Source organism: Coffea arabica, chromosome 9e (assembly GCF_036785885.1).
Source record: "Coffea arabica cultivar ET-39 chromosome 9e, Coffea Arabica ET-39 HiFi, whole genome shotgun sequence".
In the NCBI taxonomy this organism is placed as follows: Eukaryota; Viridiplantae; Streptophyta; class Magnoliopsida; order Gentianales; family Rubiaceae; genus Coffea; species Coffea arabica.
The window spans coordinates 37,717,165-37,742,749 of record NC_092327.1 but is presented as its reverse complement, the minus strand read 5'-3'; the positions used below and the strand labels follow the sequence as shown (position 1 = coordinate 37,742,749).

Genomic DNA, 25,585 nt, shown 5'->3' with positions numbered 1-25,585 from the left:
TACATTACCTTGCGCCTGTATGAATGTGTAACGGCTTTCTTCTTTTCAACTGCGATTTGGTGCGAGTATAGGTTGAATTTGCTGATTTTCTCGTACTAAATTTGAATGATTTTCAGTTTTTTTCATTTTTCCTTTCTTTCTTCCCTTTATATTCTTCCTTTATGTTCAAATTCCAACCTTTCATCGTGGGGTGTGCGTGTGAGAGAGAGAGAGAGAGTTCTGAAAGCAGCAGAGTTTAGAAACATCTTGATGATTATATCATCAGGCAGTTCCATTTTTCATGAATACACAGAACCTGCTCTGAGCAACAAATTCCACTTGAGAATGTGAGATCAATAATGCTCTATGCCTATCAAGTTTCTTTGGAATTGAAGATAATGTCGTTTACAACCTTAATTTCACGTGGGCGAAAACCTACAAGAATTGATTTACAACCACTACCTTCAGAGACAGATATACTCTATAAATTCCGGTGCACCTAGGCCTTCACAGAAAATCTGAAATAAGTAAATGCCATATAATAGTAACAAGTAACAAAAATGAGGTGTTCGGCATCACTTTTCTGATGTCTTGCTGAGCTCCTCCCAATTAATTTCCCGTGCACATTCTCCACAGACAGTGCTGCAACCCATTTTTGTGCCCTGACTTCGAAGTGTCAGCAGATGGGAGAGATTTGTACATTTTCTCGTAATCATCCGGTTTCTTGCGCGTGAAGTTGTGGATTCAAGATTGATTTCAGGAGCAGAGGGAACTGTGTTTCTGCGAGCTGGTTTTTCATCAAATGAAGTTTCCTCGAGAGGTACTGTCTGCTGCTCATGTGCAAATTTGTTATTCTTCCCCTGCTGATCAAATGTAGATGCATCAGGTGAAACTCGTTGCACTTCCTCCCATTCAAAAGTTCTCCTGTATACTTCCCAAGCCATCTCTTGTTCCTCTTTTGACAGCTTTTCCTCTTCATTCTCTTGCAAGAGAGTTTCATGTTCATGATAATGTGCAATCCATCTATATGTGTAGCACAACTTTATTAGTGAATATGCATAAGACTGCATTAGACATACAGCCAAGTTTACCATACAAGCTGAAGGTCCAAAAAGAAATGCAGCACAAGCTCGACTATTAATCTCTTGGTGGACACAAGCAACTGATCGTCACAAAAACAAAATTGTTTTCCATATTGGTAGTGAACTTGTAACCTACCTAAGATAATGCAGTATTAAGTTCTCATGAAATAATCTCATAGACACTCGAAACGAAAACAATTGGAGACCTAGATCAGTCATTGAAGGATACAAGAAGAAAGCCTCCCAACTAATCAGAAACAAGTCAATAAATATTCTAGTAGTTTGAAGAAACACTACTGTCTTTCCATAAACAGTAGGAAAATAGACAATCTAAAAGTCTAAAGATACTTACCAACTACCATTTACAAACAAGCTCACACCAAAGGTAAAAAAAAAACGAAAACAACATAGGTTAGGACCAACAGAAATGGAAGCGGGAAAGACTCTCAAGGCAGACATGGCTTGCAGAATGTCAGGAGTGAATCGAGAACAAAAAGTGCACACAGAATGTCAGATATTTGCCCAAACTTTGTAATTTCCAAGTTTGATACCTTAATATTTATTTGCTTTTTATACCTGCCAGGGTTGAAGTAGACTGAAGAAATATCTAAGGTATTAAATAAGAATTAATCTTTCATACACTGACAATGTATATACTGTTAGTATTGGATGAATGACAACTATGCAAAATTTGAATTTCGCAAAATTTGAATTTGAAATTCAACTTTTGCACACATGTCATGAATCTAACGATGATAGTGTATACACTATCAGTGTATATAAGATTTAGTCATTAAATAATGTCAACACTGTCACCAAAAGACATTTGATTTTCACAATATTGATCAACTAATTAGTCATCTACTTTTAACTAGGTTGAGATAAGTGTTGCAAGTTGAAGCTGGCTAATTTCTTGACATTTGATCACGCCAGGCAGGAAATAGATTTCTGTGTATTACGTCTTTGAATCATTCTAGAGCCTTGATAAAGAAGGGCTGAGAATATGTAATGTAAACACATAGCATTAAGACTTTCTGGGATTATGAGAAAGATACCGTTACTGGCAAACTACCTAAAGCACTACGAAAAGCTCTATCATCAAGATAGCAAAAGCACCAAATGTCAGGTAGGCATAGCGAGAAAGATACTGTTACTGGCTAACCACCTAAAGCACTACGAAAAGCTCTATCATCATGATAGCAAAAGCACCAGATGTCAGGTAGCCATAGCAAATAAACACATCTCACTCACTCGTCCGGAAGAGTGAAACTCCATATAGGGTGTCGTGATCCGACTGTAGTTTGACACAAAACTTGCAATAACCACACACTGACAATGCCTTGCCAATCACCTTTGACAAATTCTCATGCCACTATTGAATGATAAACTAGAAGACAGACATATTAACTTCTTTTATATAGAGGCAAAACCTCCCGGAAATGAAAATTACAATTCATTGTCTGCTTTTCTTGATCCTAATATCTTCAAGGAAAAAAAAAGGTATTTATTGGTAGTTAAAACACCTATTTATTATCTCAATCTTTTTCTACAGAATCTTACAAATTCTGAAAATTTTATGCAGGAAGGTGCAAGCAGGAAAAGCAAAATTGCTTAACTTCATTCCCATGCATATACACAAGAAACCAACATTCCCACACTTCTAATTAAACACAAACAAAAGCAATGGTGCAGGTTAGAGATTTGCACATGATAGAAGTCAGAATGTAAGCTCTCATTAACTTCACACCCAAAAAATATCTTGAGCATGTTAACAAAGCCTACCTTGGTTGATGCCTGGCAATCAAGCTCTGCATCAATTTATCTGAGGATGTGCCTCCAGAAGTTAAAGGGACTTTCTGCTTTAAAACTGCTCCAATATTACTGCTTACATGAAAATCAGCTGCATCTATTTTCTCTTGTCCTGACTCATGCAGCGGATCAGGATTTTCATCATCACCAAAGTCAAAAAGATGCAACATTTCTTCCTTTGATATAGTTCTATGTACTTGCTGCCGGTCAACCACCCTTGCAGCAAGTCCTTCCTTGGTCACCTGTTAACATCGTCCTTGCTTGTTTTGGTCACACGCAAGTTAAAGAGAACATGAAATAGGACTTTGATCAAATATTACCTGACGCTTGTAGATTTTCTCCTCCATTGTTCCATGACCCAGCAATCGATAAGCAAAGACTGGCTTCGTCTGCCCATACCTGCAACAATAGGTAATACTATGTTAAAATTAAAATTTTATCATCTCATATCTTGCTCAACATTCATACCTGCTCAAAACCCAAAACACACCTCCAAACCCGAAATATAGCCTGAAGATCATAGGTTGGATTCCATGAGCCATCAACTATAATTACACGATTAGCAGCATGAAGATTGATACCCAACGATCCAGCTCTAGTTGATATCAAAGTGCACTTAACCCTTCTGTTCGTCGGCTCATTAAACCTCTCCACCAGTTTCTGCCTTTCAGAGCCCGCTGTTCTTCCATCTAGCCTGTAATGACGCAATGATCTTATAAAGCAGACCACTCTTTTCTATCGAAGTCAATAATAGTTAAGGAACTTTAACAAGGGGGTAATCACATTTGAGTGATGTAAAAACTCGACCCAACTAGAAGATCATCATTAAAGGGAGTACCAAACTCTATGGCCCAAATGAGTTAGGAGCTGCGAAAGCCAGTGAGATAGCCTTAATTATCTACTCCACTCTCTAGTGCTGATTCTTTTTCACGTTTTGAACAAAACCATTAACTTTTCCAATTGAAAAATCACAAACATGATGGTAACAAAAGAACCCATCCACAAGTAAAAAGAATAAACCAGCAGGGACATCTTCATTCGAGAAAATTGAGAAAAGCAAGTGACAAAATAGCAGCAGAACTAAAGGTGATGACCTCGTGTTATGCTTAAGAAATCTACTAATGAATACTACTGTATGAAGTACTATATTGGCTTTTCTAGAAAGCAAGCATCTTTAAACAGGCCTCAAAATCCCTAGTTGTGGCGCCCAATATAGAGAATCGTCTCACCAAGCAGCACCAAAACCACCGCAACTTAGGGGTGAGTAAACCACAGTTCAATAATATAAGGACATTTTTGTCAGCAGCTCTACGGAAGTAACTACACTAAATGTCAAAAGTCTCATGAAGCGTTACAACTGCACTAAAGTGCTCCTCATTACCCCTCAAAGGCTTAATGTTTTCTGCATTCTTGCTAGTATACATGTCAAGATCATAAATGTCAATAGAAAAACAGTAGAGGTTCGAGGAGCCAAAGAACAGCATACACGTCCAATTTCATAAGGGAAATTTGCAACACTCTAATCATGGACACTCAAAGGAAACATCAACAAGATATTTGCGCAACATCAAGTCAAAAGCTTCCCAATTCTCAATAACAGCAGCATCTAGGGTGGAAAGAGAAAATGATTTTAGAAGAACGAAGATGATCATAATATGAGAAGAAACTGCAAATCCACATTAATTAATATGCTTATGCATCAATTTGTTGAGACAGTGTGGACATACCTGTACCAGTCTTTTCCTCGTTTCCAACATTTCCCAAGTTTCCCTGGACGAGGTAATTTTGAAAGATAAAACTCAATTAGATCCAAAGTTGACAAGCTCTGACTAAACACCAATGCCTTGTCTCCCATATTAGAGCACAACGTCAGAACATCAAGTAGCAGGACCATTTTCCCACCATAGTCAACCTCCTTATAGGTATTCTCCTGAAGGAGATCTCTCCACCAATCCTGGTTAACATTTGAACGGACGAAACACTGAGTCAAATGTAAAAACAGAGAAGAAACAAAAAATGAAACGGCAAGCCAAAAGTTGAATTCGAAGTAGGATGGTAAAAACCTGATGAAGATAGCCATTATCATTTCTGCCAAGCTTTTCTGAAAAAAAATTTAAACATTATCATGACATCAAAGTTTAATATAAGGGAAAGATAGAATCAGTGACAATCCTATACAATAAATACAGAAAAAGCACACGGGATCTGCACTAAGGGGAGACAGCCAAATGTTTGTAAAATCTAGGGTTAATAAAGGTGAATGGATGCAAACGAAACTTCCATCAAGTGGCAGCTCACAAGTCATCTACAGTTGGGTGTAAAATTTCTGAAGTTCAATCTTTGTACAAATTCTAATGCACTTTGCAACCAAAAATACACAATTAAACCCAAGCATATGTAAAAGCAAATGGATAATGCTGATTTATGACAAACAGATAACTAGAACAAGAAGGGTTAACAATTTATATATGTCTGCTGAAAGTAATGCACAGTGATAACACAATAAAAAAACCAGAGCTTCCTCTAATTGGAAAGAGATATATTCAATGTGTTCAACATAGTCTGTTTGCTTGCCTGCAACAAACACTATCTCAAAAACTATTCAGGACATTGTTCTTCCTTCACTTCAACTAAGTTCAGTATTTAATTCAACATAAATTACTTCGCCGACAACAGTTGACTCTTAATGCATGCAGTACTATACAGCAACCCAATTGAAATACCATACAGCCTCTAACTTTAGACAGAATAGTTAGTTATAGGAGTTTTAAAGCTAGTACTGGAACAAAGCCAACAGTGGTGGTGATAGTGAGTGAAACAAGATTAAAAAAATTCTGATAATATGATCCATTGATATAGTTCAACAATACCGATATCAATTAGGCATAGGCACTGCCACTACCAGGGGGTCTCATTTTTGACTGTTCAAATCCCAAAGTAAGAGCTTTGATTTTCACTTTCAAACCTCTACCAGAACTTTATTGTATACAACTATTACATCCTAATGAATGAATTAATTCATCCAGTAATACACAATTAACACATAGCCCCACTTTGATCTTGATAACACATCTTTCTATCATTAAATGAAAAGAAATGACAACAGGATATAATTTGTAACAAGGAACTTCTGGCTTCATTTGAAATATCTCCAGCAAATTATGCTCTCCTGGTAATAAATAAGTAAAAAAACACACAGCAGGTACTAATTTCAAGTCAAAGAAATCTAATCCTCTAGCATCCAGAATGAGTTTACATATCAAAATCCCATCTTTATGGCTTTTTTGCAACTTATATCAAGGGTATCATCAATTAGTTGATAGAAGTTCTACCTGCCCCAACCAGAAAGTTATGGATCAACTATTTAATGATCTTGTAACTATTCACATCATAGATATCTAGAGAACAAAATCCTCATTCTTAGTCCCCCTAACAATCTGGACTTGAAAAAATAGACATATCTGCCAGGTATAAGGGCCTGAGACCTAAATGTCAAAAAAAATCATGTCCGTGTAGTGGAACCACTCTTATGTATAAAGATAGGATTTTTTAAAATTGATTGCCATGCTTGTCAATATAAAAAAATCATTTACAAATAAGGCAATCAATAAGAACCAAAAAATTGCAACAAGTACCAAAGTTGGATCAGCCACAACTAAATAAAGTGTACCTCCAGCAATCAAATTATAATCTACGTTCTCATCAGATGAGCTTTCATCGCCTCCAAAATTCTCAACAACATCCTCATGTCTAACAGTGTCTTTGTCTTCTTTCATTAATTGCAAAACTCCAGGATGGTTCCATATCTGTAAGGTTTGGTCCAGTACATGGGTATACAAAAGTCAAGAAGAAACATCAAGTCAATGCAACTAAGTTTGTTTCTCTAAACCAAAACAGAGGAATGCTAACTTGCAATGATAATCTTAAAGTGAAAACCAGTCCATTAAAACCACAGCCAATCACCCAAAAAATCAGTTAAACGCTTGCATAAAAGATTACAATTCCAGTGATAAAATGAAGTAGCTACTTTATTTGTCTATTGGAAATGATTCATAATCAAGAAAATTATTTGTTTTCACTTAGAAGGACTGTCATTACAAAAGATAATCAAACAGCACAAATACCTTTCATTTGAAAATTTTGCTTTTTTAACAAACTAAAGAAAAAGAAAGTGTGTGTGGTGTGCGAGGCACCATCCAGATTAAGAGTTAAAGAAAGCCTTGCTTAATTTCAGAAGGCAAGGAAAAAGGGTAAAGAAAAAACCCACGATACATCCCCTTGGAAGTAATACTTTGTAGCAGTTTGCATTGCACCAAACAACCAGAATATTTTCTAGTGCAAATAACTTCATGTTTTCCCCTCTGGCTGCAAGTATTCACACATTTGTGTAGTGCAAATGATTTCAGCCAGAGTACCTCAGAAATAACATCTAGCCACCTGTAACCACTTCCAAAGCTTTTGTTCTAAGATGTGGTACAATAAACATGCTACCATTACATTCAAATTCTTAGACTTTGTTGCATTAGCCAAAAAGAGTTTGTACCATCTTTTAATGAAAAACACCCAGGATTTAAAGTTAAACTGTTTCATAATATTCATCCAAACACAGAGAAGTTTCCATGAGAGGACACTTTCGTAAAGCATTTGATGCACAACTATAAGGGCCCTACAAGGATAAAATTTCCCAAGACATTCTTCCAAGGAGTTGAGTACAAGAACTTTGTCCTCCGCAAGGCCTAAAAAAAAATCTGTGTAGTGACTGTTCCATGTTTCAATAATTTTAAAATTGGCAAACAGAAAACATGGACGTTTATTCAAGTGACCACGGAAACAACACAGGCAATGACAACAAGCATATCCAAGTCATCAGGGAAACAACACCACCAACCACAAGAAGTCCAAACTATATTACCACAATAAAGTAGATCCAAACGCTAGAGCTACTCAAATTCACTCATCTTTATCTAAAAGCAATCTCGAACCCAGTTATGAAAACATTAACCATAAATTTCTCCTATAAATCTTGAAAAGCAACAGCAATATAGGACTCAAATTTAGGGTGCTCTCTAAAGAGTATTCTTGTACAGCTTATAATTGCAAATCACCACTCCCTACCAGCTCATCAGGGAATCTGGATCCTTCCACTAAGCTCCATGTATTTTACGTAGGACATGCTCTGATTCTACAGGATCAGAGAGCAATCACAAGGCTTCACAAACCCTTTTGGTGAGAGTTGCTTCATACTCTGCAACCCTGCACAGCCCACAACCAAAGGGATGTTCTTGTGACAGGTTACCTGATCCACACCTCTCAAGCAACTGAAATGAATACTGAACCCACTCTAGCAAAAGGACATGTATAGGAAAACCAGATTCTAGCATTAACCATTCTGGTGCTCATACTCCTAAACGACCCATTATTCCTTAAAATGAATGCTTCCCTAACCTTGCAAACCATGAAACCAAATACCGTGCTGATTCTAAGCATTTTCCCAATCCAGGAATTCTTAGATCAAAAAACCAGATGACCATGAGAACAAAAAAGAGAGGTAACATCCTAAACACTATGAGAGCAAATAAGCTATCCGCTTAATGCTTTAAGTTTATATTGACAAAAAATATATATACTGGAATTCTCACCAATCTGATCATCCTTACCAGGACCAGCCCATCATTCAGGGTTAAAACAATATGCAGTTACTTTTCGTTTTCTTAACTATAGCAAGAGAAAACATCAGGGAAACTACAGACTTACACAAGTTTCATGTGCAAACTAGTTGTGTACAACAAATAGTCTGCCTAAGCATGCAAGTATGGATGACAACACCAATACAAGCAAACCGGTGATGTACCTGAGCCAAGGCCTGGTACCCGACAAAAAAGCATCGTTTCCTCATCTTTTCACCAAGAACCTTGTCTTTTGTGAAACCATGCACATCAAGAAATCTTTTGTACAACTTTTTCTGTAAAGAAGAAAGCTTCACAGCTATTACGAAAACAGTTTTGGGGGGTAAATCATCTTTAACGACATTCATGTCCATTCTCTGAACAAATCCCTTTAGTTGTTTATACAGAATATGAGATCTTTGATTCATAATCTTCACATCTTCAGCTGTAGAATTGGTATGTTGGCCATTTTCTATGGGATTTTGGAAGCTGCAAAAAGTAAGGAGAATGAAAACCTAGCAAAAGTAACACTAACGAAAAAATCAGTCTGGAAAAATCCGTTAAGAAGTCTTGCCGATTTCTGAACTCATGGCTGCTACCAAGAAATCCTTCTCTTACAAAATTAACCATCTGAACAAGATAAAACTTTACACAATCAGAAAAGCAGCAAGGGAATTGGACTGTTATGACAACAAGCTACGTCCAAAGGCCTTACACAGTAGTACTCCATTAAATTGTTCTGAAGAGGTGATCCAGTCAATGCAATCCTTCTTTGGCATTTGACTAGCTTCAAGGCTTGAGTCACATCAGCCCTGGTGTTCTTGATCATGTGAGCCTCATCACAAACAAGTATATCCGGTCCATCCTGATGCAAAACTCTAGTCTTATCACGATAGAGCATCAAATACATCAAATGCATATCACCATGGTCAGAATGGATAATAGATATACATCATTCCAAAGTAACCAGCACGAAAACTTCTATCTGGTTTAAGTTTTCATAGTGGACTTTCATGAAATGAAGGGGACAAATAATTAGGTAGTGAAGAATTACCATACCATGTCCTTTCAATTGATCCTATCTACTGTAGTTTGCATGATTAGAATCCTTCAACATTAAAGGTGAACTTTGACACAGTGGTAAAGTTTCTGTGCCATGATCTACAAGATTAATGTATCAATACACAAAGACGTTCCTAGCTAATAAGGTAAGCCTGGATAAAACTAGCCCTTCCTGTACCCCTGTACTACAGAGATTTTAAGATTCTGCTAATGAGTCCGACTGCAAGTCAACAAGAGAAGAAAGCTTTATAACATGAAGTCACTCCATGATAAAATAACACAACAAACTTCCAAAGGTTAGGTACTACCCTAAAAACAAGATTAGATAATTTTTACAACTCGTCCACAACAAGCATCTGCAGTACCACCTTTTCCAGAATGGTGAAATTGAAGTGAACATATATTTCTTCAATTAATTACAAGTAGCAAGACAAATTCAAATAGAAAACAGTAGTAATCACCTGGAGGGCACAACAAATATCCCTTGCTATATGTCGATCTTTGATATGCTTCCCAAGAGACAAATTTCTAAAAGCAGAGTAGCCAATCAAGAAGACACCACCTTTTCGTCTCCATTTAGCAAGCAACTCAGCTCTTCGTTCCCTTGTAAATTGTTTATTGAATTAAAACAAAATAGTTCAGCAAATTCGTACACATTATAGACTGCTAAAAGATAAAGAATCATTTCATACTGAACAAAGGGTATGATATAAATCAGATTGACTAAAACAAAAGTTGGCATCCATCAAACTCAAACAAGTTCTGCACCCCTAACTGCATTATTACAGGCTCTATAACCATATCTTAACCAAGTAAAGGATACTCAACATGCTAACTCCCTCTACAAGGAGTAACATCCCTGTACAGCTGTTTAAAGACAAGGACATCAGATTTTGTTTCCCAAAGATCTCAATTGGAAAAAGCAACACAAGTAGAAAGAGGCAATCTATTTACATCATACAAGGCCTGACAATCCTAAGCAATAGGAAAAAGCAATCACGTGGATGATAACATCCGTGACTGTAGACCATCATTTGCAAGTCCTATTAGGTAATTGTAATCCTAACTTGAAAACAGGTCCTGTTTGAACTTTCAACCACAATCATCTAACGAACAAGGTGTCAACAATATCAGCCAGGACAAATGGGAGATCAAATCAACCAATACAAATCTGTGACTCATAAATGACACTAACAAAGCAAAGATCGATTATGAACCATTCTCTCACAGCCAAAAATCATAAGATGAGAATGTCCCAGCAGCAAGAAGCCCTTGCCGATAATTTGGGGCTCATATTAGACCTTGTATAGGAACAATAAGGTCAATGACAATGAGACGCAGCCCAACAAACAGTTATTACCACTTGCACATGAAAAAGAAAATAAGTCAGCCATCCAAGAAAGTACATCGTCTGAGCAGATAGGAACTAGAATTTGTGCAATAAAATTGTCATAAAAAACATAAGCAAAAACTAAAAATGCTCATTTCAGGAACTAAAACAAGTCATGGGCGCAAGAACAAGGTAGTTAACAAATACAACAATTATTCGAGTATAGGGTATCAAACTAGATGGTGAATTGAAGAAGACAAACCTTGGAACATCTTCCAGCATGTAGATTCGGAGAGGCTTCACTTCAGATGGTTGCCATTTGTTAAACTCAATCCGCCAATTATGCAGGACACTAACAGGTGTCACAATGAGCACACATCTCAAACCCAAATCCACACTTCGCATTGCAGCATATAAGAAAGCAATAACCTGCAGAATCAAATGCACTAATCAGGAAAATCACCCTGTATGAATTCCCATCAAGAAAAGCCAGAAATATTGGTCATGAATACTAAGGAAAGGCAAAAGGCCATGTGACATATCATTTGCCAAGCTTCCTGAATTTAATTGGTCCTTGTAATGTTTTCATCTGCAGATAAAATCTTCAGACCAAAGACAAGTATTTCATTAACCAAGTTATTCATCTAGTGAAAACTGAGCTGATACCAAATCACTTTCAGCTTATGTATTGTCATTAAATATCAATTGCCGGTTCTGGCGGGTCTATATACTCAAAATTTTATGAAACAGTACTTAGTCTGCCATACTTTTGCTGTTTTGGAAGAAGAAACAATTATGTGCACAGGCAAATACTGGGGCAGGGGGCAAGAAATCACTTTAATGACAAAACATTTAAAAAGATTTAAATATTCCTATCATGGGTTTGCTTTGGGTTAGTCCCAGCAGTCAATTCCCAATTCTTCTAATGCTACGTATGATATACTAAAATGCATGTAAGGTTCAGGTTCAATATCATTTCATGATTACCATCTTGTTAGTTAACTTAAAACAAGAGTACCGCTGTTTTCAATCATCATTATAGACATTAGTCAAGTATATCCATTTCAAGTCATAACACACAATTAAACCAGCTCAAAAGACATCCCACCATTTTAGAATTGAAAGCATACTGTAACCAACCCTTCCCAATAGTTTCTATATATATCCACCAGCAACCATGAGTCCATAGAACCTTTCTGTGCTTTAAAATGCACAAAAACCTATTCCAGATGTCTAAATTAGACAGTTAATCAATGCTAATCCATGATAGCTGCAAAAAGATATAAAATTTCCTACCTGGAAAGTTTTGCCTAAACCCATGGTATGAGCTAGTATGCAACCAAGGCCCTTATCACCTGATTTTACTTTTTTTACTGATTGAATGATGTTCTCCCACATAAAACGAACTCCCTCAAGCTGCAGAGAGAAACAAAACCAAAAATTCGCAAATTATAATACCATCTTCCAAAAAACAAAAGATACAAATAATATAATGATGAAAGAAGCAACCACGTGGATATAAACTTCTTGATTAAAGGTTGAGACAGTACAAGGAAAGTAAGAAAAGATGTATATATTCTTTGAAGAAAGGGTGTTCATGATCTTTTGAAGCCACAGGCATTAAAGATGAGTAAGATTATAAAAGAAATACTAAACATGAACAAAATTCAGCAAAAGATGACAAAAACTTAATGCAAGCACTCAAAAAATTAAAGCAAAGACAGAAAACAACTGAAACTCAAACATTCACAGAACTACCAAGAAAGGCCAGCAGTAGGATATCCATGACAAAATGTGAAATAATACACAAGTGGCAAATGACAGTCCTATTAGGACACTAACACATTGCTCGAGAGACAAAAAAAAAATTAATTTTTCGATGGCGAAAAAGCATTTGCCTAATTAAGAAACATTTCAACATATAGCATCCAGATGTGAAAATAAGGCAAAAGTAAAAGAAGGAACTTCATATACAAAAAGGAATGTGTAAATGCACGTAACAAGAGTTCAACCTGGTGCGGTTTCAATTTTACTGAGATGCTGGGAGGAATCCATATGGGATCCTCACCTTCATCTCTTACATTATTAACTATGTAGCCCCTTAAAGGATCATCTAACACTTCAACTGTCCTGCGCTCTGGTGAGTTCCAACTACAGCTTGTAGATTTTAATATGGAAGATCTCTTCGAGATTTGTGCCCCCAATGACTTAAGGCGCTCTTGGCGTTCCTATAAATTTCAGAAACAATGAAGAATTATACCACTATCATTTTTTTATATGCACAAAAGGCAAAGGAAAATTATAGTATCAATCTGTTCTTGGCAATTACCTTTTCAATTGCAATTTTCCTTTTAGTCTCTTCTCCCAACTCAGCATCATCAAGAATTCTCCGAATCTTCTTTTGTTGTCTTCTCTTAGTGCTGATTTAACAGGAGGACAATAACACTTTAGACACACCAAAAGTTGCCAACATTTTACAACTTCAAAAACAAATTCCATAGCCAAAAGTAAAGCATCTTCTAATTCCACTAGGATTAGCATGCATCATGATTACGAGAGCAATAAAATGTATATGGTATAGCTTGAACCATCTATAACGAAAAAAATACCCAAAACTTTCCACAGGAAAAAGAAACTTATCTATCCGATTATCAAAACCACTTGTGGTGCCATAAAAAAGGAGAAAAATTCATACACAACATTCAATCCTAAAAATATATCCTTTTCATCATAAGTTTATTCATTGGTTCTTGCACCTCATAATATCACTAGCTTTTGTGCCCTTGCTTTCTTTCTAAAATGACATTACTCCTAATAATCAGCTAAACAATTAGAGGAAGATAGAAAAGCATTTAATTAATCAAGCATAATGAGATATGAAACATACCCAATAACTATGTCAATATTGGCATCAGAATCATCTGAATCAGTGTCTGAACTAGAATCCGTCAGACCATCAGATTCAACAACCTTTTCCGATTGTGAGGTCAAATCCTGCAGCATACTTGGAATGCAACAGCAACACTGCCAACCGGTCTTCTGGACTTGTAACAAAATCTTTTCGCCAAGGTTCCGTTTTATACAGCCAGCACAGAAAAAATTTTTGCACGATCTACAACTTTTTAAGTCACTGTTTTGGCCACACCATCCGCAATAGCACTCAGAGCAGTCAAGATCCTGTCAAAGCCAATATTCAATGTATAATACCACACATTGCATCTAGGTGCAGTGTTCCTCATCTCTTGATACAAAACAAGTGCACTAACTGTGAGGGGTAGTAATAAAGGCAATTAATTAATACCACACAAAAGATGGGGAACTTTGGACACCAGTTTAGGCAAAACATTTACTCAAATTATCAAAAATAACAACACAGAACCAAACCCTACGTATTCATCAAATTCCACAAAACAATTCAAACTTGAAACTAAAAGCATTGGATTATTGGCTAAAAGTTTGAAACTAAAAGTTTGGAAAAGAATATATGAAGATAAGTCATCAATTGCCCCCTTGTGGTTAAGTGATCCAACACTTTTATACCTCATGTTTTTAAGAATTTATGCACTCCCACCATCCCAATTTTAAGGACGTTTATTGGGAGCGCAACTTTTACGTACAGCGATAGCATTATTGACAACCAGGCCTTTGCTTCCAAATTTACCCCGTTACAAGCACAATAGTCAGCTGAAATTTGTGTTTTTCATGTACTGATTTTGCTGGTACCATCTCAACCAAATGCATCCCTTCATATGTTAAAGACATGCGCCATCATTGGCCTTATAAAGTGAGCATTATTGACAACCAGGCCTTTGCTTCCAAATTTACCCCGTTACAAGCACAACAGTCAGCTGAAATTTGTGTTTATCATGTAATGATTTTGCTGGTCCCATCTCAACCAAATGCATCCCTTCGTATGTTAAAGACATGCGCCATGCCATCATTGGCCTTATAAAGTGAGAGTTGTCACACACTCCTCTAGCTTCTCTAAATGGATAATAAATAGTGGGTCCTACTAAATTTCTTTGGACTTTTTAACACATTCACTACGAGGGTAAGGAGGGAACGAATGAAAATACTGTAGCATGACGCTAATTTTGGGACAACAAAAAAGGTGAATCAGGACATTAACAATGGGACGGAGGGAGTGGCTTTTATCCACCTACAGTTCAGATTAAGGCAAACCATACACTAAGCCTATTGTTAATTGTTTCAACTTTATTCAAGACAATTAAACACAAGTGATAATTGATTAAAATGTACTTTTGCTTCAGAAGTTTTCAAAAGCCTAAAGGTGTACCCAAAGGCGCCTACAGGCAGCTTCTCAAGACGAAACTCTTGCTGATGTTAAAACGAGCAAAAGGCAAAAGACAAGCCCAACCAGGATGACCTCAGTATGTAATATAAAATTACAATGAGTCTAAGAAACTGGGAACAAGCCCATTTACATTAAAACTAACAATGAGTCAAAGAACTAAATGCACCTCTAAATACGTTTGTTTAGTTTCCTTTTCTTGTTCTTTTCCTCTTTCCATTTTGCTTGTTTATTTCTCCATTCACCCAGATAGATGGCGTTATAATAGGACTGATTCAGCAAGCTGAGCTGCCACTGACAGCTGATAACCATTACAAAACCTATGTGTCAGATTCTTTAATTTTCTTAAACTTGGATACAGCAACAATTTGAGAATAAACAGAAGAGATGAAACGATAACCATTATAATACCTAGGTGTCAGATTCTTTAATTTTCTAAAACTAGGATACAGCAACGCCGTCAAAGACACAGACACAGGTAAACGGATATATCCCATATCCTCATTTGTAACATGGAACCAACTTAAATTATCTTCTGGCTCATGTTTAAAAGAAACGTGTATGTACCTGTGTTTAATAGGAAAAAAAACATATAGAGAAGGAAAGAAGAAAGACATAACAATTAGAATGAAAACAGTGGATTCAAACACTATATAAAATTTGCACCCTTCACCCTCTTTCTCTTTTTTTTCTTGTGTTCATTAACTTGGAGTCTCAGAAACTTCCAATGAAGTGTCCAACATAGATCCCATGACAAAACTGGTGTGATATCATGTTGGACATGCATATTTAGGGTAGAGAAGAGTCCACGTAACATGGAAGCTAGGCACTCTGAAGTTCAGTTAGATAGCATTTTATTGGCTTTCCTCATTCTTCAAGATTTTGTTTTCCTTAATCCTAATAGACCAAGCTTATAAATGGTTTCAGGAAAAGTCTGTTTGATCAAAATGGTCAAGCAACATCAACTGAAATGTGATAGACAAGCATCTTTTTTGTATCATCGAAGTTTTATATAAATACTATATTCAGCTTCTCTAAATTGCATTATAAATGGCGAAAAACATAGCAAAATGAATAAGGAAGAGACCGTCTAGTATGGTTCAAGATTTTCAATTTCTTTTTTGCCATAAACAAAGCAAAATACTTGTTCTACTTTTCAAAGGAAAACAAAACATAAATGCAATTAATTTGGTTGGACAACAACTTCTGGTGTGTGGAGGGGTGTGGAGTAGAAGAGACTTGGTGGTGAACCCTACAAAAAGGGTGGGATAGTGATGAGCAGTGGTAGGTTGTGACAGAGATGTGCGAGGGGGTTGCAGTGCGGCAGGAGTGGCGGTTCTAGTGCACTGGGGTTTTGATGAAAGAAGGGGAAGGAATGAAGTTTAAGGTTGGGTGAGAGGGCAGAGATCATGGATTAAATGTGGGGTTGGGGAACGAGTTCTGGCTCCATGTGGTGGGTTTGGCGTGAAGGTGAAGATTGAATAGGGGTGAGCATCAGAGCTAGGGCAGGGATGAGGGTGGGATTGGGATTATGGTGGGCTACATATGCGGTCTGGGTTAGGGAAGGCAGGATAAGGTGAAGCAGGGGATGTTGGTTGGTTGAGGGTGAGAATAAATAAAGAACAATCTTGACTTACCAATGTCGATTTAACATGCTTTTACAATAAAACAAAACAACATTTTTGGTGTTTAAAACAAAGCCCCATTTTTATAAACATTTCCTTTTTTGGTTAAACACAAACAATTTTCATAAACAAAACCATAAAAACAGAGTACACAAACATTACCAAATGCCCCAAACTTAATGCAATAATAGCAAACGACAATACCTCCTGTATCTTTGATTCCATTAAGTTTTTGCAGTCCAAACATATAGATACTTTCAAAAGAGGATGTAAGTGTGCTTCCCAAGAAACTTTATCACAAGCTGTGCATCGAAAATGTTTGTTCTCTCTCTCAAGAGGGAAATTAGAGGAAGTCATCTTATCTCCATTGTTTTTCAAGTCACATATATCCACCATCCTGCTTGCATAGCATCTTGGAGGAGGAGATCCATCCATGTTAGGATTATGACTGCCTAATCCATCACAGTCATCTGAACAGTTCAAGTCCTGAGAGTTTACTAAAACACATGGACCCAACTGAGCATCCATCCCTGAATCCGCATTAGATTTTAGGTTCTCAACATCCACATTGCTTGATGATTCATGCATTTGAAAGGCATCGTCATGATTACCATCAGGGGAATAGCCATTCTCAAGAGAACTTTTCTTCAAAGAATGGATAGAGCACAGATTTGAAGGAACTGGACTACCTAAACTTCCATTTTCTGCGGAAACTTCTTTCCCTAGAACCTCCTGGTAAAAAAAGGAACAAATCAGCACGTCAAAAATCCATTAAGTCCTGGTCATACACATCAGGCCGACTACAGATAGAAACTGGAAAAGGGGACTGATTATCCCGCAGAAACTTAATGGATGGGAGTGTTTTTCAAAAACTAGTTTTTCAAATACAATAAAAATTTTTAAACAGTACTCTAAAAGGTAATCTAAAAATTAGTTTAAATTTTTTTAAAATTTTAAAAAATATCTCAAAATATATTCTAGAAACTCTTCTACTCTTAAATATCTCAAAATATTTTCTGAAAATATCCCAAAATATAATCTAAAAACTCTGCTACAGCAAAATTTTTCTAAAACACCTCCAAAAACAGCTAATCCAAACAGATAGCAAATTATTTGCACATACACTTTGGTATTACATAACAAGCAGAAATAAATCAAAAAGCAAGTAACAAATCAACATAATGTCCACTTAAGAAACAGAAATGCCAAAACGCATTAACTTCCAATCCCTGCACAAGTCTATCAACAGGACAAGACTTTGATGCCAGCAACTGACAATGCCTTATTCAACTTTAAAAAGAAGTAAAGCCACTTAAAAGTACTTTATTCAGAGTCCTCAGTTAAAAAAAAAAAAAAAAAAAAAAAAGCAGACACACACGCACACAGAAGCACCTATTAACATATGCAAAAACATCCATACACCTATCTTAGACAGAAAAGGGCGTTGAGTGATTACTCGTGATAGTTTAGCTGCACAACATTCATAAAACAGGTTAAAGTCATGAAGGATACAACAAAAAGTCCACATAACCAAAATCAATGCTTACCACTCTAATCTCAATCAGAAAGTAAGTAAAAGAAAAATACTTCTTTCATACTCTTCTAACTCATCTAACTCATAACCTGGTAATACACATATCAGCAATTAAGTATATGTAAACTTATAAAAATTAGCTTCAATAGGATCTGATGACAATGCATCAAAAACTCAAACTATTGTATGTCTAAGAGAAAGAAGGATTCCCCCTTGAAGAAGGATAAGAGTGAATAAGAGAAAGAGCTTAAGTCTGAAGCATCTACCACAGACTCATTCCAATGACTAAGCTACACGAAAGATTTCAATACCATATACACAATCTTTCGCTCATGTACACAAACTAAAGAGAAAAACAGTGTCAAAAAAAACTATTTCGGTAAATGAGACTATTAAGCAGTATGCAATGGGAGTTTCTGTTAAAGGAAACATCACAAGGACACAGAAAATCATTTCGTACAACTTTTAAAAATAGGTCTGCTTCTTAAATGCATGTATAGACCACTAACAGAAGAAACCACATGTGTAGGCGATGATTTCCCAACGACTGTGAATTGACAGTTAATGTATCATCAAAATAATTATATTGGACCCTTGGACGACATTTTTTTGTAAGTTCAATGAAGTAAAACTGTGCACATCCCCTTTGAGTGATTACTATCCCTCAAGCAAGACAATTGAACTGATTATCAATTTAACCTCTGGGAAAGAAGGAAAGGGAAGTTTATTAGGTATTAATCCTTTAAAACTCCACCTAAATCAATCATGTCACATTCTCAATTAGTTTCCCCTTCTGTTCATTCAAAGGCAATAACATGCTACCAAAAAGGTTGCTACCAACAATCTACTAATAGATTTCCCCATAAACTAATAGAAAAGAGAATTGTAATCAAAGCAAAGATAGCATGCATGTCAACATAATTAACCCTGGTATGTATGAAGCTGAACTTCTCATTAGCGTCATTGTTTAGGGCTGTTAAAATCAGTTACTTTATCCAAGTCAAAATTTTCTGTTGGTTACAAAAATCAAATTTAGGCCCGTGTTGAAGACGTAGTCAAATAGGATAATAAGCTGCTAGATTTTCTCAAATTGGGCAGAAAAATAAAAATTTGTTAAATGAAAAGGCCAAGCATGCCAAGTAATTATGTTGAGCAACACAAAAAAATTTACATTAATCTCAAAAATGTTTAAGAAAAGTTTTGCTGTTTTCATGTAGGCATGCACATAAATCTAGATTCTAGGATATTTTACAACCTCAATTCAATGGAAGCTTAGGAAAAGAAAATGTACATTTAAAAGTTATCAGACCCCAGTATGGTATTGACCTGACATGAGAATGGCATTGTATATGTACAGCATCAACATTGATGTACATAATGCTGCATTTGCATTTAGAGTTGTGCATGTGCATGGGTTTTGATTTAAATAATCCATGAAGTGTGAGTCCATAAATACATAGACGTACGCATATAAAAGTTCAGTGTTTGTGCAAATATATGCACCTGAAGTAAATAAGCTAGCTCCGAATCCTAAAAATAAGAAAGGAAAAGAAAAATGCATTTTTCTTTATACATTGACCATCTTGAATAGAAATCACATATTAATTTTCACATAAATTACTAGGGAGACTTGCTGTCATTTAGAAATAAAATATCTATATACTTCAAACTTTATACATTAAAATGTTAGAAATGATTGATGATTTCATCTCCGCCAGACATGAAGTATGCACCCTCACCATGATTCATCCCCATATAAAATTGTTTTAGCTGGGGAGTTTACACAGCAAACTACAACAAGGCCCAATAGCAATCAGGCTCTATTAGACAGCGAATATTCCCAATAGGTGCGGCCCATCATAATCAGGTGAGCATCTTCATAAGATTTATCATAATCATAATGTAGCCTATGGCATCACTTAGTAGATGACACTAATTTCGTATTGTTGTGAAGCTGCACGTGAAGAATGTTTCCTCCATAATTACATGAATCAAGCCATGCCTAGCAGTCATTAGCAGATGCTAGTAAAATCTGAGACAAAAATAAAAGTAACAGCTTGGAAACTATACCTCCTTACATCTTCTAATGTTTCTTTTCCGTTTCAAATGACTCTGAAGCTTCCTGATAACCTTTGCATCATCTTCGTCTTTAACCTGTAAATTCAACTAGTAAGCAAAACCTGAACAAAGAGCAATTCTTTAGAAGAACAGTTTGCATATCAAAATTTTATGTTTTGTCAAGCACCTCACCTCTGCATCAGAAAAATGGCGCCACACATTGATCAAGAATAATGAATTCTAGGCCTAATCCAAGAAATGAAGAAACATAGAAAGAAAACTGACCAATTACCATGATCATTTTGCATACCCCAAATACTAATAATGGTCATTGATATATTTGACAAACTACTACCCATACAACTTGTTAGGATACCTAAAGAATGAATTTAAACATAAACAAACAGTTATTAACTTTAGAATATTATTCTGGTTTTGATCAAGTAGGCAAGACAAGGAAAGCTTCATGGTGCACCAGTTGTCCCATAATATTACTACAAATTTGCTTATTAACTAGATAATCAAGGACCATTAGAACTATCACTGGGCTTGGTAATATAGATTCCAATTCATTGCTTTACATCCCCCAAGGTTGATGGTTTATTGCTGCAAAATTTGTCCATCAAACCTTCCATAATTCCCTTTCCCAACATCCATCACAGTCGCATCAATACAAGTTAATTCCACACTGTCATCACCACACAAGGATGGTGGTTTTCTGACGCTCATAACTCACTCAAATTTACTAGTTCAGAAGAGCATATATTATCCACACTGGCTTCTTCCAAATTTTACCTGCATCAATTTTAGAATACTAAATCCTGACCATCATTATCAACCTGCATTCCACCATAACCACCCACCTTCAAACCTTTCTACAAAGTGAGTGTACATTTATTTCCTAACTTAAGCTGGTCCTGCTGTCTTTCTTCATCCACTCCTAAAACTTCATTCTCTCTGCCTTGACGTAATCAGTACCATGAATACCTCCTCAATTTCATACATATAACGACAAGCTAACTAATTACATCAAACCAAGTGTATTAGACTCATCAAGGTGAAGGCAACAACAGAGAGACATTCCAGGAAGATTTTTTCCCTATTTAGAGAATATGAACCGCAGGAAAGTGTAGCTAGTAAACCAAACAATATTTCAGTTAGGAGTTTTTGAATCCCCTTTGCTAAAATATCTTGAATCCCCTCTTGTAAAGATCTCAACTTAACATCCAATGTTTCTGTTAGGAAACTCAAGAGTTACTGCTGACATGAATATCCAATGCTAGATCAACTTCAACCTTATAAGTATAGTAACCAAGGTATCATTATCAGTTAATACAGCTACTGAGCCAATAAGCATCACTTAATGTGGCATAACTTTCTTTCAAGATACAAATTTAGAGCGTAAGAGATTGAATGGCACAATAAGAGCAAGGGCAAGCACTGGAAAAAGAATACCCTCCACCCCTTTTTTGTACTCTGCTAGAGTGACAGAAGTATGTGCCGAGTGTTATTACATGGCATAAAGAAGGGTAAGTGCTGCAAAGATAAAAGAAGCCGTTACATACATGGAACATCACTTTAACCAAATCTAACGGGCTAGAGACATAGGTCCCTGTCCCCATTAACAAGACTATTTAATGAATTATTACAAATACACATAGCCATTATACTAAAAAATCTTCATATTCAACCTAACTGAATACTTAATTCCATTGGTAATCTAAATAAAAAATAGATTAATTTACAACTCTATAGCAGGGTCAAACAAAAACACAGAATAAAGAAAACTGTCATGGAAGGAGAAGATACCTTGGGATTAAAGCAATTAACATCGAACTCTTAATAAACAGAAAAGGAGAATGTGGAAGAAAATACCATTCACAAACCTTCCTAAAATTTCTCTTTTGTTCTTCAGTGAGACTTAAATCTCCTTCATTAGCAATGGCATCTGCAATAAATGGATCAATTGAATTGTCCTCAACGTCACTGATCTCCTCCACCTGAATTTAGATGAAGATTCAGAAAAAATAAAATTAGATGGACACAACACGAGATGTTAAATGCTGCCAACTCCAAATTGATGATATTCAAAATCTCCAAGGGGGGTGGTCAGATGGAGGGGTCTCAGTAGAAAGCCTAAGATCAACCCCCACCCTCTCCTCTGCAAAAAATGACCCAGGCTTACCACTTTGATACTCTCAAAATATGATGACAATGTCAACTCAGCAAATCACAGAAACATGGTAATGTATTCCAGAATAATTAATGCAGTGAGAAAAAGGCAATATATAAACACACACATAAGCCTATAGAAAAAGACAATATATCTGCCAGAATAATTAGCGCCATGCCGTGCATCAAGTCTTGAAATGAAAAGGGAGGTAGCCTGCACACTAGCACCTAGTATAAGCCTATAGATTTGGCCACTAAATGAAACTAGAACGAATGCAGTAATATTGCAGTTGGACATCAAGATGCTAATAAAGGCTTCTAAAATCTAAGCCAAGAAGTGCAGCAATCATACAACAGATGATTAATATGAACAGACTACAGCAGACTCTCACCTCATCAACTCCAGGAAAATTAAGGCCCAATTCAGCAGCCTGCTGAGGAGTGCTGGCCAAGTAAACAGAAGCCCATTCCTTGCTGCCAAATGATATGCCATCCAAATTTGACTTGTCAGAGCAAAGTTCAGCAAATTTGTCCCAATCCGTGTCCATGTTATCTCTGGCGACTTCAGAATCAGCAGTAATAGCAAGTTTTTTCCCCAGAAAACCGCTGGCACCCTCCTCCAAAGTTTTACCATGTCGTCTGTCCAAGGTATAGGAATCTACATATCAGAGTTCAAAACAGCATCAAAAATAATATCTTGCAAAGGGCAGAAAAACATGCCTTCTTACAGGTCTGTGGATTTGGAGATACTTTTCAGCAGCCGCAACTGAATCCTTAGCATCGCTGGTACCCTGAGATCCAACCCAGTGAGTCCTTGTTTTCCATGCTTCAGTACAGCAACCAAGGGGAACCTGACTCTCAATCCATTTATACAGACTAGGGAGTTCAATACCAGCACCATCAAGTTGTTCCTGTAGTTTGAATACATAAATTAACCATCCAACTTGGTATAAACTGGAACTATAACTTAGACATAAAATGCGTGATGTAAATTACCTGTGACAGAGCAATATTAACATAGAAGAACTTATAAGCAGAGACAAAATTATGCAGGAAAATTGTATTTTAAAAAAAATTATGCTGAGACACTAGACTTTCTCTAGAACATGAGACTCACGCTATTAACATTACAGATCCCATTCATTCCTCTAGTTTGAGATAATAGTTTCAAATGACTTAGACATAAAATGCATAATGTAAATTACCCATAACAGAGCAATATATAACATAGAAGAACTTATAAGCAGAAAGAATAAATTATGCAGGAAATCTTAAAAGAAAAAATATTATTCTCAGACACTAGACTTTCTCCAGAACATAAAATTCATGAGCTATTTGTAGCTTTTCATTCCTGTAGTTCAAGATACTAGTTACAAATGAATTCAACTGCCAAGAACTAAACAATAAATTTAATCAAACCATCCAAAAGACTGTACAAAGGACCGAAAGCCAATTCTCAGTTTACTCAAACCTCATAGCAAAGTAATGACAAGGAAGATCAAGACCTATGTACGTAAAGGTGAAGAAATAAGCAACTTCCGCGGTACTTTATGAACGCATACCCCAACAGCTTACCCAGTGACTTCATTTAAATGAGAGGTGGAATAAATACTTTAGACGTCATTTAACACTCCAAGATACTCAGTTGGCGAACAGCTAGGTAAGGAAGCTCTTATTGTTCGAAATCGATGTCGATAGTGAAAATTAATTGCAAAGACTTTAAGCAAAGAATAATGTAAAGTAGATTGGTAAGTGCTAGGTATAATAAAATCAGCATCTTTTAAATGAAAAGAAACATACCAATAAGTTAGCACTCTCCTTCTCAAGCTCATCAAGAACATTTTCCCAGTCTTCCTTAAAAATCTCCATTTCTTCTGCCGCCACATTCTCCAACTGTTACCCCAATCACAAATAAACCAAAAATCAACCAAAAAAAGAAGCAACAGAAATATTTTATATAACAAAATTAGACAAATTTCACAAGGAAATAGTTTTACTTCATCTCCGGTAAGAGCTTGCCGCAATTCTTCTCTAACTTCAGCTTCCACTTTTGCCAACGACTCTTCCTCTAGCGCTTCTTGTGCCTCCGCAGCCTTCAAAATAATAAAAATAATAACAACAACAACAACAATAATAATCAATTATGAATCTCCAAACCAAAACTAAATACTTGCCAAAATGGAAAAAAAACTGAAAAACAAATAATTCGAAAAAAAACACAACTTTTTTTATTATGTAATATATGTGAGATTAAAAAAAAACACAACTTGCCAGTTTGAATACCTTGCTCTCAACTTCTATAAGCTCATTGATAAGGTCTTCGATTTCTTGCTCAGTCAGGGGTTGCTGCTAAGCAAAATTCCAAAAAAAAAAAAGTTAAGATTTTTCTAAATAGAATGTGGGGATATTCGATTGGATGAGTAACTCAATTTAACGTAGTACATTAGACTTGCCTCAGGATGTGAAACGTCATCGTTCATGTCATCGGCATCATCGATGAATGAATCAGAAGAAGCCGAAACCTCCTCAATATCTTCCGCCTGTTCTTCGTCGCGGTTTTCCTTTTCCTCGTCCATATTTTAACCAAAACAGAGAAGAAGAAAGTTGAGAAAACTGAAATTAAGAGAAACAAAGGCGAGAGAGACAGATGAGAGGAGAGTTTATGACGATAGCTTTACGATTACTCATGCGAGTGCATGTTTGGGAGGGAGAACCGAAGAGTGAAGAGGACGTCGATTGAGGATTTTCAGCTTATATGGGTGAAGATAACGGCGACGTTTTATGTTATGGGGTTGAGTTGTTTCCCTGCTGCATTGACTAATTAGATCTGTTTGAATTTTAAAATTCTGGGAAGTCCCAAATTGCGCTCCAACCGTGGGTTTTTATTGCAGGCTGGTAAATTTGTTGTGTTTTTTTTTTTTGTCCCTCTACTTCTTTGAGTGGTATTAAATCATAA

The 25,585-nt window shown here is 36.2% G+C and overlaps 1 protein-coding gene across 5 annotated transcripts; it reads right to left on the bottom strand.

Moving 5' to 3' along the window:
- Positions 1-327: 327 nt before the first annotated feature.
- On the bottom strand, positions 328-25,349 carry LOC113710578 (protein CHROMATIN REMODELING 20). 5 transcript variants are annotated; one of them, XM_072066350.1, is made up of 25 exons: positions 25,083-25,349; positions 24,913-24,978; positions 24,627-24,722; positions 24,430-24,522; positions 23,350-23,540; positions 23,022-23,268; positions 22,344-22,457; positions 20,470-20,553; positions 17,070-17,597; positions 13,816-14,105; positions 13,258-13,348; positions 12,941-13,156; positions 12,225-12,344; positions 11,191-11,357; positions 10,060-10,201; positions 9,252-9,401; positions 9,111-9,166; positions 8,722-9,025; positions 6,541-6,676; positions 4,934-4,971; positions 4,598-4,824; positions 3,361-3,564; positions 3,191-3,269; positions 2,844-3,112; positions 328-1,002 (listed from the first exon to the last, which is right to left on the bottom strand). In XM_072066350.1, the coding sequence occupies exons 1-25, from the start codon at positions 25,203-25,205 to the stop codon at positions 555-557; spliced, it is 4,479 nt and encodes a 1,492-aa protein (XP_071922451.1). In that variant the 5' UTR covers positions 25,206-25,349; the 3' UTR covers positions 328-554. The 5 variants fall into 5 exon arrangements, with proteins under 5 accessions (XP_071922451.1, XP_027089467.1, XP_027089470.1 ...); XM_027233666.2 differs by having other exon boundaries at positions 24,913-24,975; XM_027233669.2 differs by lacking the exon at positions 25,083-25,349 and having other exon boundaries at positions 23,358-23,540; positions 24,913-24,975.
- Between the last annotated feature and the right edge of the window lie 236 nt (positions 25,350-25,585).